The following is a 19517-nucleotide window of genomic DNA, read 5'->3' as shown; positions in this document are numbered from 1 at the left end:
AAAAAATATAATCACCATAGAATACAAATCGTGATTTATGACGTCATATCACGCCTGCGCATAAGTATAATGTCATATACTCAACTTTATAAATCAATTCTGTTTACTTGCACCAATTGGAGTTACTGTTTCTTTTTAGTATACTTTTCAGCCACAAGATAGTGCTTAAGTCTAGATAGTCTATTCAACTAGATGATAATTCCGGGAGGGCCAACTAAAATTTTGCTTTAACCCCCTCCTTGGGCAGACAGTCACATGATAATGGGTGTGTGTGCATGTCTGTGAATATATCAAACTTGAAGTATCTATTTCTCTAATAGATAAACTACAAATTAATATAATTTCTTTGCAAAATATATTAATTATCATATACATATTTAGTAAAGAAAAAGATTCTATTCAAATTCAAAAAATGGCTCAAATGCGAAATATATTAGGAATCATTTTTATGATTTTGATTTCTGCTGCAACTATAATTTTAGGTATGCCTACAGTTATTTAATTAATAATTTTATAATATTTATCATTGTTTTAATCACACGTATGTTTATATGATCATACTTGTATACCATAAATAGTTTGTATAAAATCCAATTTTAACATTCTTTTTATAGTGTTATATCATGTACTTACTGGTAAAGGAGAACGTGTCAGTATTGCTTGGTAAGTTATAAGAAAAAGAATTTTTATAATTTAATTCAGATAAATGAAATTGAAACAATATGAAATATTTTTGTTACTTAGGTTTTTGGAAGAAACATCACCATATATGTGGGCTACTTTAGGTATTGGACATGCAGTTGCATTATCTGTCGTTGGTGCAGCTCTGTAAGTTATAAAATATTATGATATGTAGGTATTAAAAAAGAACTTTAGTTTTACTATAGAAATTTATATAGTAATTATATTTATATTATATACAGAATAATAAATTTATTATTCTGTTATAGAGGCATTCATACAACTGGAGTATCTATTATTGGTGGAGGTGTAAAAGCACCTAGAATAAAGACCAAAAATTTAATTTCTGTAATATTTTGTGAAGCAGTAGCTATTTATGGTTTGATTACTGCTATTGTATTATCTGGTATGCTTGAAGAATTTACTTATGAAAAAGTAAATGCAATTGAAAATTCTGACGTGAAAAGTCAGAATTGGATGGCAGGTTATTTGATGTTTGGAGCAGGACTTGCAGTAGGTCTTGTTAATCTTTTTTGCGGCATAGCTGTAGGTATTGTTGGTTCTGGAGCAGCTTTATCTGATGCAGCAAACTCAGCACTTTTTGTTAAGATTCTTATAGTTGAAATATTTGGATCAGCTATAGGTCTTTTTGGATTAATTGTGGGTATTTATATGGTAAGTGATAATTGAATATAAATAATTAATTGAATATTATTGTATAATTGTTTATGATATATATATTTTTTTGTAGACATCAAAAGTGAAAATGGGGAATAAGGCATAAATGCATTTATTGGAACAACCTGTGAAACAATACATTATTATTCATCATGTTTCATTCCATCTATCATCATTAAACAAATAAATATAGAAAATAGCTTTCTTCAATATCATTAATAGGTATTTCATATATAGTACATATAAAATATAATTTTGTGTAACATAGATATAAGACTATTTGTAGACAAATCTTTGAATGTTTGACAACTTCCTATATATTGCTGATTTTTTGGCATTGTCACATTCATTATTGTAATTTAAAGTATGTTATGATTATAATTTAAGTTATAATACTTTAATTGATGTATAATTTAATGTATATACAGTGCCTATTTTCCAATCACATTTGTGTTCATTATAATAACAAATATAAATCAGGAAATATTTTTAATTATATAAAATTCTGTTTCTTCATAAAGTTTGTAATATAAGAATTATTGCAATACTTACAAATAATATGATTTATCTTACCATTAAATAAAAATTGAAGGATGAGTTAAGATTCATAGAGAATAAAAAAATATTTATTGAATAGTGAAAAATATAAATGATTGTATAACTGTATAATAAATATATTAAATATAAAATACATAAAATAGCGATACTATTTGTGTTTAATATACCTCATAAACAACATTAAAGTAGGCACTAATATTTATAATTTACATATAACTTTTGCATATGTTTTGGAATTTCATATTATTTACTTAATAATACTGTGTGAATTGTTTTTAATGCTTTCTCTAAGCATTTCACATAATTGTTAGCATTACGACTACCTTGATAACTACTAACTATAGTTTCCAGCTTATGATCTTGTACAGAATACCTAAAAAATATGTTATTGTTTCTTATAGAAGAAATATTCTAACTTTATATTTTGAAGAATTTTACCTTGATATCTTTATATTATTATATATATTGAACTTAAAAATATTAATTTACCCAATTCCATATCCATTATTTATAACAGGTCCAAAACCGCCGGAAAGTATTGCAGGACTTGATAAGGTAGAAGTAGACAATACATTACAATTTAAAGAATCATATGACGGATCTTCAAATATAGCAGGCTTACGTATGCCTAATTCTTCACATATCGATTTTAAAGCAAATAAATGTCTATCAAATGCTTGTCCTGTAATAGTATAATAATAATATCAACAAATGATTTTTATAAAATAACAAAATAATTAAAAGTTAAGAATTTATTGAATTTACCCATGGCAGCTTCTTTTATAAGTATACCATGTACATTACTACAATCAAAAATCAATTTTTTCAATTCTGTTGTAGAAATATCCGATTTCTTCTGTGTCAAAGCTACACAAGCAGCTTTAGTTTGCAATGTACATGATCTAATAGTTTCAGTGCGCCCACGTTTAAAAGCTGCCGTACTGCAAGATTCATAGGTCGGTACCATTTGACCTTCTTGTTCATATAATGCTAATTGAAATGCCAATTGCATTATTGCATCTGGACTAATTCCTATTTTTTTACATTCCTTTTTACCAAATCCTTCATATATGACATAATCAATAAGCAATTGTTGTATCCATGTATTATAATTTTTTTGTTCTTCATTAATAATATCCTTAATCTTTGAATCTAATATAAATTCTAGTTTTTCAACTTTTAGGAAATCTCTACTACAGAGAGCTTTTACATCTTCAGGGTGAAATCTTGGTTTCTTTGATATATCTGCTTTTACATCCTAAAACAATATAAAATAAAACATTCAAATTCTTATCTGCTTACATGAAATATTTCATATCAGTATTAATAAATTTATATTAATCTTTCTCCTTTATATCTTACATTGAAAAATCTAAGAACTGCTACTCCATCTCCCCAAGAATGTTCAAAATTCAAACCAGCATATCCATCTTTTGTAACAATTAAACAAAAAGACTTATCAAACCAACGATTTGTTCCATCACCATGTAGATATGATTTTTGTAATTTGTTGTGATCTTCACCAATATGATCATCATCCAATACCAAAATAAATGCAGCTGAATCTATTTTTTTTAAAATATTTTCATTTCCTATATTCATTAAATGTAATCTTGCAGATGCCCATTTATTGCGTTCTAATGTTGTTAAAATGGCAATAGGATATTCATTAAGTGGCCTGTTATCTTCCAAAATTAATTTTAAAGAAGCAGCTATTTCACTAGGTTGTCGAATATAGTTATTCTCATCCAAAACATCAAACGTATAGAAATGACCTTTACGCATAACAACTATGTGACGTCCTGTGTCATCATGATAAATTTCATCTTTTCCTAGTTGTGGTATCCTACTTGTATTGAAGAGATGGGGATATTGTGACATATCCAATGGAAAAGCCTGCGAGAATAATTTCTTCTTCTAACAGCTTAAGAAAATATATGACTAAATGTCATTATTTGTTAGTATTTTTAATAATCATATCTTTAAAATGTTATTTCTTGATCAAATTTTATTTCAATTTTTTTACCTTAAATAGATAAGCACCATACCAACTTATACTAGATGGAAGTAATCCTGTAACTTTTCTAAAAAGTTTAGTATCTGATTTTTCTGGATTCATGTGATATACTTCTGGTTCTAAAATTTCTCTTCTTAAAGATTTCATAAATCTTAATGAAGATATAACAAGATTAGTAGATTTTATCAACTGATCATTGTATCGTATATCAGTTTCTGGTTTAAATATTAATAAAGGATTGTAATTAATAGGTAAGGGCTTACGATCTCTTAAATACATATCAAACCAAGGTTCGTTTATATAACTTGTATGTCGATTCTTAGCATCCTTTTGAATAAGTTCTTTTTGTAATTTAGGTCCATCTTCTTTAAGAAAATTTGTAATCAAACACTCAACATGACATAATTTTTCTTGCGTTATAAGAGGTTGTTGTGCAATTAAATATTTTTGACATGAACTTTCAAGTTTAGGAATTGGTAAACGAGGTAAAGATGGTTGAAAATGCATAGTAGGAACTTTACTCAACTGTATGTATTGATAATCATCTGATATATTTGATGTTAGAGTGCTCCTGAAAAAATGAAGTAATATAAGCTATATATTTTTATATTTTCTTAAATTTTATATGTATATATATGAAAGAGAATTAATATATATATATATATATATATATATATATATATATATATGTATATATATATAAAATATATGAAATTCATATATATATATATATATGAAAGAAGCAATGAAAATCAATATTTCTAATGTAAATATTTACATTTGTTTGAGTTTTGTGTAATGTGTATGTGTATGTGTATGTGTATATGTATGTGTATGAGTATATGTATGTGTATGTGTATGTGTATGTGTACGAACGTATGTATACTTTTATCTGTATATTTCGTTTTATCTATTAAATGCAGCTTAAATGTTTTGTTTTTAGTTCAGTTATAAAGTTTCAAAAACACAATTTAAATATCTCAAATATCAATTTTATGTGTATCATTAAATATATATTAGAGGTTTGAAAACACTAATGATCGATACGATCGATAGGTACAATCATGTTATATTCCTTTTACGTATATATTATATTATCGAATTTATATTTTCTTCGTGTTGTAATCAATCGAAAGTTAATCCTTAATAATATTAAGAATTTTCAATATATAATATATTAATATAAAATGATTACCTTGTGATATGTAATGAAAATCGCGTTCCTTCATGATTAACCTAAAATGAAAGAAACAAATAGTATTATATTTAATTATATTCATTTATTTTCATTGAAGAATAAATAATAATTTTCTTTACCAGTTTTTTGCTATATATGCTTGTTGATAAACGAAACATGTTTCAAGTGGCATTCGATCAACGAAATTATAGTCGAAATGGTGACTCGACAACTTCTTTTATATTGTCGAAAGTACAAAGATCATAATCCTAGATAAGGGCTAATTAAATATATTCTATTTAAAGTTAATTTTCATCATTAGGGGTTATCAAATTTTAAATCTCAAATTTTATATTAAATTCAGTTATATTTTGTATATCTATTAATTTTACAAAATTCGTTTTAAGAACATGAATTAAATATTAATTTAATTTTCGATAAAATAAGACATTTAATAATTATGAAAATATTTTAAAAAAGCATAAGATTACTTTCGTTGATCATCGTAAAAAATATTCACGATCTTCCCGCTCACTAAAGATTGCTCTTATATCGTACTATATTATGATATCGTGGTACGCGCCACCATATTATATGCGTAGATATAAATAATGGGGTGTGCATCTTTAAACTTTTTCACAAATGTATTTTTTTGTTAAGCAGTTTCTATAAATCCTTTCGATCATTTTATTATGTTGTGTGCAATTGTGTATTAAAAATTTGTAGAACATATCGGGTTAATTAATACTTTGTTGACTGTCATTTGCTACACTCGAATGAGTCGTATATAAATTCGAAAAATTTAGTGATAGAGTGAAATTTTACGAAGAATGACATATAAAAGATAAACAATGTCGAGTGTTACTTTGTTATTATCATCGATTTTTTGTAAGGAATTACAACAACATGAACAAGAACAAAATGAAAATACTACGATAATTGGAGGTTAGGTTCGCGTTGTTCTAAATATATATAGATTGTGCATAGTATCGTTGACTATTGTGTTAGACAATAGATGTGAGAATGATAGTGTAATATTAAACTTTGTACTAAGTACGTGCATTATATCAAGTTTAAGAAGGTAAATTGTTTGTATGTTAATGGTCATGAGATCCAACGATCTTTGTGTATATCTACTTTCTTACGTTTATGGTGTGATCCTGTCTTCGTTAACATAAATATTCAAAACATGTAAGTATGTTAATAAGATTTTATATAGTTAATTAATCCTATTGAAGATATATAAGTATATTTTATTAATAACGTATGTGTTAATTTTAAAAGGATTTGTTATTTTATAGGGCAGATAGAGATTTTGACATGGGTCCTGCTACGGAGATGATGGTAAATGATTTTGATGATGAACGAACACTAGACGAGGAAGAAGCATTAGAAGGTAGTGAGGATTCGCACAACGAGTTGTCCAATTTACAAAAGGTATAATTGTTTACAGTTTTTCCTTTATAATTACATCTCTTACTTTGTAACAAACGTCTGATCCCAACTATTCTAGGATCAAGCCTGTGAAATGAAAAAATCAAGCCAATAAATAATTACAATTATGATAAGTTTCTACAACACTTTGGACTCAAAGTGCGTTCTTGTAGTGAGATTTCATGCATAATCTATAGCTTGGGGTTGGTGTAATAATCATTCATGTTTTTATCTTCTTTCAGGAAGGTGATATGCCTTTGAAAGATCTGCTTGCGATGTATGGATACGGAGATCCCTCTACTGAGAATTCGAACAGCTCAGATCAAATGTTACTTCCAACTGGAAACGGCGATCCAGAAGGAGAGGATCGATATTCGGACAAGGGTGACAATGACGCGGATGATGACGACGATGACGACGAAGCTGACGCCACTAGCAACGAACCTGACCTTAAACAATTTTATACCGAGATGCTAGTGAAAAGCAAAGATTGCAAGTCATCTGTGTCAGGACATACAGGAAAAGGAAGTAACAGCGCGAATACCACTGATTGTGCTAAAAGACACCGAATCGATGACGAAGAGGACGATGACGAAGAAGTAGAAGGAGAAGAATGTCCACTGATGAATGATCGCAGTGGCAATGGAAGTACAGGAGTAATGCAAGCAACTGGAAGTAGAAATTCTTCTTGTTCTGGTATTGCATCGCGTGTTGGTTGCTCAACAGGTAACGGTGGTAATGGAGGAGAAGGTAACAGTGGTGGTGCTGCTGCTGATGGAGGAGAAGATGGACTAGTTAGTGCTAGTATTGGTGGTGGTACTTCAAGACTTTTACGAAGTGTATCACGACCGCAAAGTGAAGAAGAAGAAGACGATTGTGATTATAGTCCGGACGAAGAAGAGTGGAAAAAGACAATCATGGTTGGTAGCGATTATCAAGCAGCAATACCAGAAGGTCTTTGTCGATACGATGATGCATTGCCTTATGAAAACGAGGACAAAATGCTTTGGGATCCTAGCCATATACCAGAGGAGGAAACGGAAGAGTTCTTAGAACGAGCGCAATTGCCGGCAATGAAAACAGGCTCGTTACCCGCAGGTTCTCACATCAGAGACGACGAACAAGCCTTATATCTGTTATTGCAATGTGGTTACAACTTAGAAGAAGCATTACGAAGACGTAGAATGAATGTTATTCCGTCGACAGATGCTGTTAGTTTGTGGTCAGAAGAAGAATGTCATAACTTTGAATCCGGTTTAAGAAGTTATGGAAAAGACTTTCATCTTATTCAAAGGAATAAGGTATGAAAATCGGGAAACTTTAAGTCAGGCTAACGTATTACTGAAATTCTGTTAAAATATAGTATAAATTAATAGTAAAATTCTCTTAGGTGAGAACAAGATCCGTCGGAGAATTAGTGCAGTTTTATTATTTATGGAAAAAGACAGAGAGACACGATATATTCACGTATAAGGCTCGTTTAGAGAAGAAAAAATATGCTTTACATCCTGGTATCACGTGAGTATCTTTTCTATAGTAATTCACGATTGAAATATTATCCATATCAAACTATAAAAATGGGAATCAACGTATTGTGCATTTTGTTGAGCCTCTAATGAAAATTAGAAGTATGACGGGATAATTAAATCGCAAGCAGGGACTATATGGACCGATTTCTCGAGGAACAAGAGGGTGTTCGTGATCGTAGCAGTTCGCCGAATGTTCACTGTTTGTTGTACGGCGATGCGAAACGGCAAAGGTCCAATGCCGGAACAACAAACAATGACGATTCGAAGTCTACGGAGCCTTGGGTTTGCAACGCTGCTGATGCACCTTTCACGGATATGCTTCGGATGCCTCAATCGGTTACACCACCTCCCCCACCACCACCGCCACCACCACCACCGACTCCACTAACAGCCTCTATGTCAGCGACGATATCAAACGCAAATGCTATGTTGACATCTACCTATTGTTCATCGGCATCGCGACAATCCGATTGCTTGTCATCCGAATCGAGTTGTGGCAACTCGCTTGCGTGGTCCAATGCAGGCACGCGATCTCAATCTACCTCTTCTGTCATGGTGACGAAAAGCGTTAATACAACCACCGCAATGACTTTAACGACGACCGTAACGACGATCGGTACGATGAGCACAATTACGACTAGTTCTAGTTCCGCCTCGACTACAACCTCCAACAATTTTTATCATCAGCGAGTCTCATCGTCATCCAGAAGTAACGATTCGCACGATTCACCCTCACCAGAGCACATTTTACCGCATCTGCCTCCTTAGCGTCTAACACGACCCTTGGGTTCTCTTCGAGAAAGGTGGCGTATGTCTTTACGTATTCGGATTGATCGGACACTCACTCCATTACTATCGTCGTAATATTTGTTAGTATCACGAATTATATTTTTATACTATACCGTAATATGATTATCGATCGTTCTTAGCGCGAGTGAGCCGGTGAAATGTGAGACGATGGCGCATACTATGTAAAGAAAGATATGAGATATCTTCTATGGAAGATATATTCACGAGACATGGTGTTCATGCGAGGAACTGTGTAAATTAACAGTTCAGCATGGGTTTATAAATACAACACGTTGAATTGATACAATTATCTAGCTTCTACCTATTTATATATTTTATATTTTCTATGTTGTTGCTGTCGTAAATAGTTCAACACTTCGAATTAATAATTCCTCTCTCACAGAAACTACATTTCATTATGAAATATCTCTAGGAATGTGCGATCAAGATTAAATTACAGTCAAGTACGAGTATGTAAGTTCAGCACGTTTAAGCGTACATTTGTAAGTTGATTATCCTGACCAGAACGTCTATTTTCACCTGGCACCCAACGCGCGAGAGTGCAGTCGCGTTGTACGATATTTCCGTCTGACCAAAAGAGATCTTGTCAGACGTTTATAATGAACAGATTAAACAAAAATACTTCAAATTCGATTGTATTTTTTTGTCCTTTATGAGAGTTTTTTACTTTACATATTAATATAATTTGTACAATAGTTCTTCTTGCACAAATATTTCTTTTTACTTTTTCTTTAAATATTATCTTTGTATTATTTGATTTAAACATATATACATATATCTTTGTTTTATTCCAATTGATAAAAGATATTCGTTTCTTTTTTTTTTTTTTTCATAGTGTTTTAGTTGTAAAAAGAAAGTACAAATGATATACGTAATAATACATATTCTTTATCTATTTTGCCTTTTGTCGAACTACTTGATTTCTTTTTAATTAAATGTAATCAATTTTTTCTGACTTTATCATAGCGATATCACTGTACAAAGAATATAAGACGTTTCTTTTGTTTTCAGTCTTTCAACAATCTGTGTATGTATGTATGCATACGTACCACATACGTGATGGAGAACGTTCCAAGGACGTTTTACTTTTCACAAGATTCACATGTCGACGTCAGTAATGCGTTGAGTCCAATGATTCTACTACTGATTTTAATAACTTTCCCATTAATGGTAAAAACTGAACGCTACTGATATTTGCTGCGAAAGTGCCGGTAGTGAGAATACCTTCATCGAGTCTCTTTTCGAGAATATTATGTTCGTTTCTAAACGAATCATCATCAGCATTAGCCAAAGTAACTGGTGCTTTATCGACGGTGCTATCTTCGCGAAGTCTAGCATGTGACATCTTTTGAATAGGATCAGCAGTTTCTTGAATCGTTCTAACACTCTTCGCATCGGCATCGAGAAGAGATCCTTTGACTTGCCAAATGTCAGGAGTACCACGATGTTCAAGAAAGTCGAAGAAAACACCTAGTTCCGTGGCTGTTTCCCGTGCTATCAGTTGACGATCTCGTAGCGCTAATCTTGGGCTTCTGACACCTTCAAGGGCTTGACATAGTATCAATACGAGATTGATCTCAAGCGCTAATCTTGTATTATTTTCGTCCATCGATTCGAACCAGGGATCGCTAAATTTATTCACGTTATTTTTTGCTATACTCGGACTACCATTGTTGGTACCCGAAGATGTTCCACCACTGCCCTTAGCAACGTGTCTTCCAGCTGCTAAGGCAGTTGCTTTCGAGAGAATAGTGTTCTCGCAGATAAGAGGATCATAGGGTCGTCGAACGAGACGTGGACTGCTTAGCAATGGTACTGTTACGTCAAGGCCACTAACATATCCAAGAAAATCAGCAGCTATATTTGCCGATGCAGACCTCGAGGTTGCCGAACCCGAAGCAGCATGTATAATTCTTCTTAGATCTTTGCTAGTGTGCATTCGTCGAAGATTTTCCGGTGCAGCACGTTCCCATTCTCTTTTAGCAGAGTCATTTTTATCCTCTTTGCCAGGCTGTGTCGCTGAAGGTGTAGACGACATGCTAGTTGAATGTGATCTCGAATGTAGTGCTTGAGTAAACAATTGCGTGGAACTAATAATCGTACCGTAAGTTAACCGTGGACCAGAACTTATACTCATTTGGGGTGCACCAAAATTCATTTCAGCCATTGGTGTATACCAAAAATCTTGCGTGTATATCGTATCGACGAGAGTATTCAATCTCGGTGAGAAGTAAACAAAACACAGAGCACAAGTAGTATTGATGACTATCAATTTGTTAACAAGCAACTTTAATTCACCGCTCGGTAGTCTTTCGTCGCAAGACTTTAGCTCTTCGGCACTCTCCACGCTTATGCCATCGATTATAAATTTTAATATTCGTGGTCGCAATAGTAAATTTACAGTACTGTCATATGCAAGATACATACATTTGATCAGTGTTTCACGTACATTAGATGGTATAGAGTTCCAAATACATTCTTGAGTTGCTATACCGTGAATAAGAGCGACCAAGGTTTGGATCAAATCAGCAGCTAATAGATCAGCTGTATGTCTGAGTAACGTCGATACTGCCATGAGTTGATACTCGTGAGAATTTAAAAATATTACTATAGGTTTTATGTATATCGATGGAGTTTCACTAGTCACCAAGCCCATAATGATTTCTAATCCAAGAGTATAAACTGGCCACCAATCCTGACATCGCCATTGTCCATTGGGAGTGTCATCATATAAGTAATCAAGCATACTATTACCGATATCCGTAGGTGGAATCAGAGCTAACCATAATTTAGCTGTATCGTTCTCGTTTATCGATTTTGGACAATATGGTGAACGTGTTATTATACTAAGTAAGTTTAATGCCGCGCTACTAAATTTGAGATAAGGATGCTTTTGTAAAGTGATGCAGACGCATGTTATCAACTCGGGTATCATTTGACGAAGCTGAATGCAACTAGCTTTTCGGCGACGTTTGGTCGAGTGACTACGTTCTATATATGAACGTAGAAGTTGAGTCACCAAACATATTGTCAATGTTGCTGGCAAACTCTTGCGAGTACCTTTCACAGTTTCTATGCTCGTTTCTTCTGTGCCTTTCGCAGTACTCATGTCTATCGATGACATTTCTCTTTTATTTGCATCTTGTGGAAATGCTTGTTTTTGTTTTAACAATTGTATAGCCGATTCTCGTAGCTCTTCCAACTCGCTAGTAGCAATAGTACAAGAATAGCTTAAAAGATATTCGAGACTAGCAGTGTCTTCTGCAAGAGTGCTTTTTATTAGTTGCACGCAACCAAGTAACAAAGAGATCAATGTTTGACGCAGAGATTTTCCATATCCACGATATTCTTGACCAATCTCTTGAGTAAGTTTCATTAATTTGCTTTTAAAAATCTGCGAATCACCTACACACATATGTTTCCACGAAGTAATACATCGTAATGATAGTGAAGCTAAAAGCATAGCTATCTTTGCGATACCGGTATCATTCAGTTGTTTTAATTGTTCAAGTAAAGCATCTAAGGAAAGTTGCGTTATGAAGTGGGCTTGTGAAACATTGATAGGATAATTTTTTGTATTTCGTTCGTCGGTAAGAGTAACGATAAAATTATACCATGATTCTAAGTTTTTCTCGTACAAAGTTTGTAAACTATCGGCATCGTGCTTCTTGTTTTTATTTATATTCATGATATTATCCTCGGTTGTTGGTATTATCCCCAGAACATAACTCGATAATCTTTGCCAATGATCCTTAGTTTTATCCAATAACTTTTTCAGATTCGTAGAAAAATTATTTTCCAATAACGGGCTCTTGAACAATTCTAATGTAATTATGTCTAAAAGTTGTGAATAGCCTTTACCCACTGGTACTAATTCCCTAAAGAAGGGCGCAAAGAGATGACTCCAAAACTCTTCTCTTTTACGGAAGAAATTGACAAGAATTTCGTTGCGATGATACCACATTGCACGCAACAGAGTCATTGTACTTTCATATAATCTGTCATAAACGATATCCTCTTCTTTATATATTCGACGTAAATAAAGATCTATAAATTGGCTGCAACCTTCTGTGAGAAATTCGTCGACTGGTCGTGGAAATATTCTTTTGCGTTCCGCTTGATGCATTATATTAAACAGAGCTTCAGTCAAACCGGGTTGTTTTTCTAAACAGACAGCAACCAATTCGAGAATGGCAACTTTGACTTCTACTGCACATGTCGGTGACATTAATCGAGAGGCAAAAGTTTCTCTTATCGCTGTACCATCCATGCCCATACAAACGAGCAATGACATAGAGAATCCTTCGGCAAATTTCGTTAAAAGTCTGACTGCCATGGCTTGCAACGAAGGACTAAACCACACGTATAGATAATTAACTATAGTTGGTACTATTAAGAGACCATTAGGTACTCGTGGTGAAGAATATAAAGCTATTTCCAATGGAGATCTGTCACTGTGTTCTAAACCCAAAGATTGTCTAAACATCAATAGTCGATTCACTATCGATAATGCCAATTGTACACTTTTTATAGCCTTGAATCCTTTACCACTTATCCAATCTGTTTCCGTGATCATTTTATTATGCAGTGTGTGCTCACCCGTACGCAATAATTTCAGTAGTGCATGTCTAGGCTCTAAGTAGAGAAGACTATATGTCACAGTTAATTGTAATTTTTTTCGTATGTCGTCGTCGGATAAGTTTGCATTAAGTGTACGGTGAAGACAGAACATACTCTTCAGACAAATTTCCAATCTTTCAGCATCGCTTTTAAAATACCATGAATCCAATTTTGGTAAGACACCTTGTAAGAGAAATACTATTCCTGGTATTTCAATCATGTACATAGCTTCCTTACTATGCTTTGTTATTATGTAACTAGATAAGGTGTCAAGGTATGCACAGAGGATTGGATAAGAATGTTCTATGGTTTCTATACACGACAGCCAAGATGCAATCAAACCACCATCGAAAGAAATTGCTTCCGCGAAGTCTAAAGGATTTTGATACCAATCATTAAATTTTGGATAAACTCCTGCATGCATTCGAGATAAAATATCTTCAGGATATTTTAATACTAATTTGGACGATATACTTATGCATGCAGTAACAATTCTATATATGTTCGGAGGTAGAACTGGATAAGAAAATCTGTTAATAATTTCGAAACTTAGTTCTGTTGGTATAACCATACTCTGTGGTATATCTATATCTTTAGCAAGTAAAGATTCTAATAATTTTAACCCTTGAGTAACGTTATCTAGTAGACTAGTTTGCATATTACAAATATTTGCTATACCGCCTCCCGCTTGTGAAAATAATTGTTCTATCCTATGATGTAACGAATCCCAATAACTAGCTCTTGTTTTGAATAACACTACTTCACTATCACTGGACAGAACAAGAATATTTTCTCGGGGACATTCTGACCTTATAGAAAATAAATTCTTATGTATCGTGCATTCTCGCTCATATGGTCTTATTGGTTTACTTTGATCTCGTTGTCGAGAGACTTCTAGAGTCAATGACTTTAACGTATCTAATTCTTCTATAATCTGAAATAAAGTTATTTTTATTTCATAAATTATTTTATTTCATATCAATGTGTTTTATAATACGTAAGTCCCAGTAATTTTACCTTTTTAGCACTATTAATCGATGCACTTGCAAGTCCAGTTGCAATATTTGTAAGAGGTTCAAATTTATAAGGAAACCATTCTGTAGCAACATTATATATAACCCATATACCATCATTGCGTTCATCCCAAAATCTAGTTGCAGTTTCTGGAAATTTGATTGTAGAAGCAACAGCATCAAAAATGCCATTTAATGCGCATAATCGATCTTCATCAATAAAAGCACAGACCAATGTGAGAAGATTGTACACACTACTACGCACAACTGTAGCATAATGAGTCTCTTCTTGGATTATTTCACTTGACATCAATCTTTGAAGATAGTGAAAGACGTCAAGTTGAATTGCCTTGATACCAAAGGGTTTAAACTGATTTAATATATCAATATTTTCTGGATCTATGGCATAATTTGATAACATCCATGACAAAAGTAATGGACTATCTTGTATAGAACTGTCACGAATACATTTATGTTCAAAGATATCTTGCATACTATCTCGTACACTGTTTATCCAAATTTCCATTTCAGGACTAAAATAATAAGATATATATTAATTCGATTCATTCGGTAAGTAATATAGGTAGTATTATCAATGATACGAGGAAGATATTTACTGCTTTCTGACATCCAATGCAACAAGAAGTAGAGCTGCTTGACTATACTGTATTTCTTGAATTTTTTGATCTACTGCTGCTTTATCTTCGTGACTTCTTGAATGAACCAATCTACGTGGGACACCCTTTAAATGATATGAAGTTTACATTGAAAAAAAATTACAATTATATTTAGAATAATATATAATAATATAATGCTCTTACCCCAATACTTCCATAAAACTTGTTAAAATCCTTTGCAGGTATATGAATGTCGTGTACAATTACAGTTAATATATGAAGTAATTCTCTTATTTCAATAAGAGTACTGTTATATAATTTATGCAAATGTTCTTCTGTACATAACTGAGATCTTACAGGAGGATTAATAAACTTTAATGCTTCTAGTTGTTTCTGTATAGAAATTAGAAGATCACCTAATAAGACTTTATCAAAGAATTTTGTAAAATCCTTTTGATTTGGATGTCTTTCATTATCCTTGTATTCAACCATCAGTTTTAAACATTTGATCAATGTTACTCTTTCAGAATAGTAAAAACTCCAAATGTCATCAATTAAAATCTTCATAGTACTTAGATCTGTGAGTTGAGATGCAAAAGTTTCTGCACAATTGCGATATTCATATAACATGAAATTACAAACTAAATCCCAAGTAATTGTTGCATCCAAATTCTAATAATATAAAAATATCAAGCTCGTACAAATATTTTTAGATTAAACTTATATGCATTATAAAGTAATCAATATAAATAAATACTTACGATCAATGGAGCAAGTTTACTAATTAAATCATACATTCGTGGAGGAGGATTTTGTTTGGAAATAATTTGAAGCGAAGACTCCGTATACATTTGAAAAAATTGTAAACCTTCCTTGAGTAACTTTGTTCCATTTTTAATTTCATCTTCTACAAGTTCTTTGTCACAACGACATGTTGTTCCAGATATTACAGACCATAAGCCTTTACAGTAGCTGGTTTATCAAAATTAATAGTTAATATTAATAATTTTATATATAAATATAAATAAATATTGCAATTCCATTTTATAAGAGTTGTTTAATACTTATAGAGTATTCAATCAACAATATTAATATTTTGATGGCAGATAGATTTTATTAGAAAAATGAAGTACTTAATGTAATACTTAAGATTCTTATATATTTTACGAAAAAACTGATAAAACATGAAGAAACGTGTAAAAAATAAAACTTACGGTAGTTCACCTAATGGTGCTACCTCCATGTTGAAGTTTAAATACAGTAAATATTAATTCTATATAACAATTAGAAATACAATGCTTTATAATCCAAACCGTCAGTCCATAACCTCCTATTTCGCGCGTTTATAACGTCGTACTGTTGCCTCACATGCATTCAAAAACGTATTGTCGACAAAAAAGAGACAGTGTTGATATTTTAGAGTATTCTATGGTAAAGGTAATGTAGATAAACAAATTTTAATTATATGTTAAAATAACGTTATAAAAATAGATAACACGCACGTATGTATAGATTATAGTATATATAAATTATAAAACTAATTATTTTATATTTTAATAAGTAGTTGGCATCTACTCTGACAGATAATAATTACCAATCACTATCACTTTGTCCTTTTGCTCGTTGGTAATAATTGTTATAACTGACGATTCCATCTCCTTGGCACATAAAATTTTTGAATTGTCTAATAAATGCACAAGTTTTTAATTACTAAGAGTCAAAAATACTTAGATTTTATGTATTATTAGATTTTGTAAATTAATCATCATGAAGCTTTATTTTAATGTATAAACTATTCTCGGAACATCATTTTTTGACATGATTTTTCTCAAAGAAAATAAAGCTTTCTTAAAAGTTACAGAGTCATGTCCTTGTTTAAATTTTCATCTTTAAAATGAGGTATTATTCATCAAAATCGTTCAAGAATTAAGTCTGCATTCATTGTTAGCGTACACCATTATAAATATATACGGAAATGATAAACAGTTATAAAGAAAAAATATTTAACATTTCGATTATCTAATAAAAGTAATGTGGGTGTGAATTTATTACTGACTGAATATTTCGGTTAAAATTGAGTTTTGATAATGGGAATACATGATATCCAAGGAGTTATTCGAAGTAATATGCATCTTAACAGTTATGTGGCATCAGTCGATAATAATTACCTAGTCGGTAATAGCAAGTCAGTCGGTAATCAAGATACGTCTTGTGCCATCTATTAATGGGAATTATTTCTATAAAATTTAGCGAAATACATCGTTGCGCAATCTGGTAATAGGAATGATTATTACTTAATACTAGGATACACAGCACCTTAGTACCATCTTGTGCGGTAGTCTCCATTGGTTCGTCGATATATTTTATCCGGCATACTTTTATATTGTTCTATGTTCCTGTTATCAAAGCTTAATTTTTACCGCAATATGGCGGTCAGTTGTGAACTTATATATATAGATATATTGATTAAAGAAGACGAAACCAAACGAAAGACGACAATGTTGATCATTGTTTCCCGTAATTATTAAACATTTTTTATTAACTTTTTTTCATGTTATGGAATTTATTAAATATTTATAATTTCTATCTAGAAATTACATAAATAATATTTTTATGATATATTCATATTTTGGAAGTTTCATCTGCTTTTAATTCATTGAGTTTTTATCATTACAATGTACGTTGTAATTCTTGTAGAGTTTACTTCTGCTTTTATTTTTTTATTATGACAGCATCTAACAAAAGATCTCATTAACATAAATTTTCTATTTAATGGTAAACGACAAGTACATATAAAAAAGAGATATTATATTTTAGCTTAATGATTTTGCATAGGTTATGAATTTGTCGTTACGTCGTACATCTTAACTTTCCGTCCACGATACAGATTATTTTAAAATGGATCAACAGTCGAGTTTTGAAAATTTATTTTTGATGCGTATATGAAACGTTTGCGATATTTTTATCGTTAAAAGAGACATTTTTTTAATGTGCGTTTACTCGACGTACTATAAGTATTTTTACGTATGTATATATTTATATACATATAAATATGCGTACAAACATAAATACACGTATAAAATTACACGTACACACATATATGTGTATATATTTGCACATATATACATACTTGTATACACGCGCGTTATACATTAATACATACAGTATACATATGCATGTACGTAGGTACGAAAGATCTCGTTATTGCGTTGTAACATGTACGAAAGAAAAATCGTTGACGATACCAGCTACTGGATATTCTCTCGTAGAAAGGACAACGTTGACACGTGCGTATCTGTCACAGTTAGCGCTTGTAACTTGTTTGGAAGAAGGCTTACAACAACGAACCGGGTCTCCATCGGTATTACGTTGAAGAGATTACGTTATATATATATATATATATGTATATACATATAAGAGGAGAAACGTATGTATTTTCTCTGTGCAACGTTAAAGCAAGAAACTTTCTGCACGAACAACGTCTTTTCTTCATTAAATATGTTCTTATCATAGAGCGTGCATTACCATTTTTAAATCTCTTCAGTTGAATCAATTTAAACAATTCAACTACCTCGTAGACGGATTGAAATTGTAAAGAATGTTTTCGAATATTGCTCAAATCGATATATTTATTTAATATATTTTCATATAATATTACGTAGATAAAATTTCATTTCAAGTTAAACTTTCATATAACTTTACGTTAGACAAAATCCACTGTCACATTTGTTATTTTGTTTCCATTGGACCTAACTCTTATCAGAAGATATAGTCTTACTTCTACTGAATGTGAAATAGAAATCTCCGAAATATCAAATAAAGTCTGCAAAATGGAGTGCCGACTATCAGTAATCCCTAAAGTACAATTAACGCTAGTATACTTATATTTATATGCTTATATCAACGAATATACGATTACTTCAAACATAAATAAATAAACAATTTATCAGTTTTTAGTCGACGTCAAACGTATTAAGAAAAACAAAATTCAGAAAAAGTCAGCGTTCGTCAAGAGCCGTCTCGTAGATGTTGATAAAACTTTGAACGAAGATAAAAAGGAAGAAGGAAAAAGTAAAGTTGATAATCAAAAGGAAAAGTGGTAAAGAAGAAAAAGAAGAAAAAAAAAAAGCAAAAAAAAGAAAAATAAAAAAAAAGAAGAAGAAGAAGAAGGAGAAGGAGAAGGGAAAGATGAAGGGGTGGAAAAGAGCGAGAGCGAAAGACAGACAGTGTGAGAGAGAGAGAGAGAGAGAGAGAGAGAGAGAGAGAGAGAGAGAGAGAGAGAGAGAGAGAATGCGTAGACGTTAGGGCGCAAGCGTGAAAAGTCGGGGTGGTCGGTGACGTTCGGGGTCGTTCGGAGTTTCTCGTCGTGTGTAACCTTTACGG

The 19517-nt window shown here is 31.9% G+C and overlaps 4 protein-coding genes across 7 annotated transcripts; 2 read left to right on the top strand and 2 right to left on the bottom strand.

Annotated features, from left to right (window-relative positions):
• Nucleotides 1-205: 205 nt before the first annotated feature.
• Nucleotides 206-2061, top strand: LOC127062589 (V-type proton ATPase 21 kDa proteolipid subunit c''-like). The gene is made up of 5 exons (XM_050991086.1): nt 206-482; nt 615-663; nt 745-828; nt 951-1356; nt 1433-2061. Exons 1-5 carry the CDS (start codon nt 413-415, stop codon nt 1463-1465), a joined length of 642 nt encoding a protein of 213 aa, XP_050847043.1. The 5' UTR covers nt 206-412; the 3' UTR covers nt 1466-2061.
• Nucleotides 2062-2105: 44 nt separating this feature from the next.
• On the bottom strand, nt 2106-5425 carry LOC127062584 (carnitine O-palmitoyltransferase 2, mitochondrial). The gene is made up of 7 exons (XM_050991074.1): nt 5252-5425; nt 5130-5170; nt 3944-4505; nt 3280-3813; nt 2683-3175; nt 2407-2599; nt 2106-2290 (listed from the first exon to the last, which is right to left on the bottom strand). Exons 1-7 carry the CDS (start codon nt 5288-5290, stop codon nt 2161-2163), a joined length of 1992 nt encoding a protein of 663 aa, XP_050847031.1. The 5' UTR covers nt 5291-5425; the 3' UTR covers nt 2106-2160.
• Nucleotides 5426-5669: 244 nt separating this feature from the next.
• Nucleotides 5670-9512, top strand: LOC127062585 (mesoderm induction early response protein 1). Of its 3 annotated transcripts, XM_050991077.1 has the most exons (6): nt 6292-6302; nt 6413-6548; nt 6625-6704; nt 6788-7846; nt 7936-8063; nt 8200-9512. In XM_050991077.1, the coding sequence occupies exons 4-6, from the start codon at nt 6797-6799 to the stop codon at nt 8840-8842; spliced, it is 1821 nt and encodes a 606-aa protein (XP_050847034.1). In that variant the 5' UTR covers nt 6292-6302; nt 6413-6548; nt 6625-6704; nt 6788-6796; the 3' UTR covers nt 8843-9512. The 3 variants fall into 3 exon arrangements, with proteins under 3 accessions (XP_050847033.1, XP_050847032.1, XP_050847034.1); XM_050991076.1 differs by lacking the exon at nt 6625-6704 and having other exon boundaries at nt 5670-6302; nt 8203-9512; XM_050991075.1 differs by lacking the exon at nt 6625-6704 and having other exon boundaries at nt 5672-6302.
• Nucleotides 9513-9516: 4 nt separating this feature from the next.
• Nucleotides 9517-17047, bottom strand: LOC127062581 (nucleoporin Nup188). 2 transcript variants are annotated; one of them, XM_050991066.1, is made up of 7 exons: nt 16729-17047; nt 16349-16560; nt 15896-16106; nt 15339-15806; nt 15135-15259; nt 14522-15050; nt 9517-14438 (listed from the first exon to the last, which is right to left on the bottom strand). In XM_050991066.1, exons 2-7 carry the CDS (start codon nt 16375-16377, stop codon nt 9996-9998), a joined length of 5805 nt encoding a protein of 1934 aa, XP_050847023.1. In that variant the 5' UTR covers nt 16378-16560; nt 16729-17047; the 3' UTR covers nt 9517-9995. The 2 variants fall into 2 exon arrangements, with proteins under 2 accessions (XP_050847023.1, XP_050847022.1); XM_050991065.1 differs by having other exon boundaries at nt 16349-17047.
• Nucleotides 17048-19517: the final 2470 nt, after the last annotated feature.

This window comes from Vespula vulgaris, chromosome 3, assembly GCF_905475345.1.
Source record: "Vespula vulgaris chromosome 3, iyVesVulg1.1, whole genome shotgun sequence".
Taxonomy (NCBI): Eukaryota; Metazoa; Arthropoda; class Insecta; order Hymenoptera; family Vespidae; genus Vespula; species Vespula vulgaris.
Note: the sequence above shows the minus strand (reverse complement) of the source record. Positions and strands in the feature narration are given on the sequence as shown.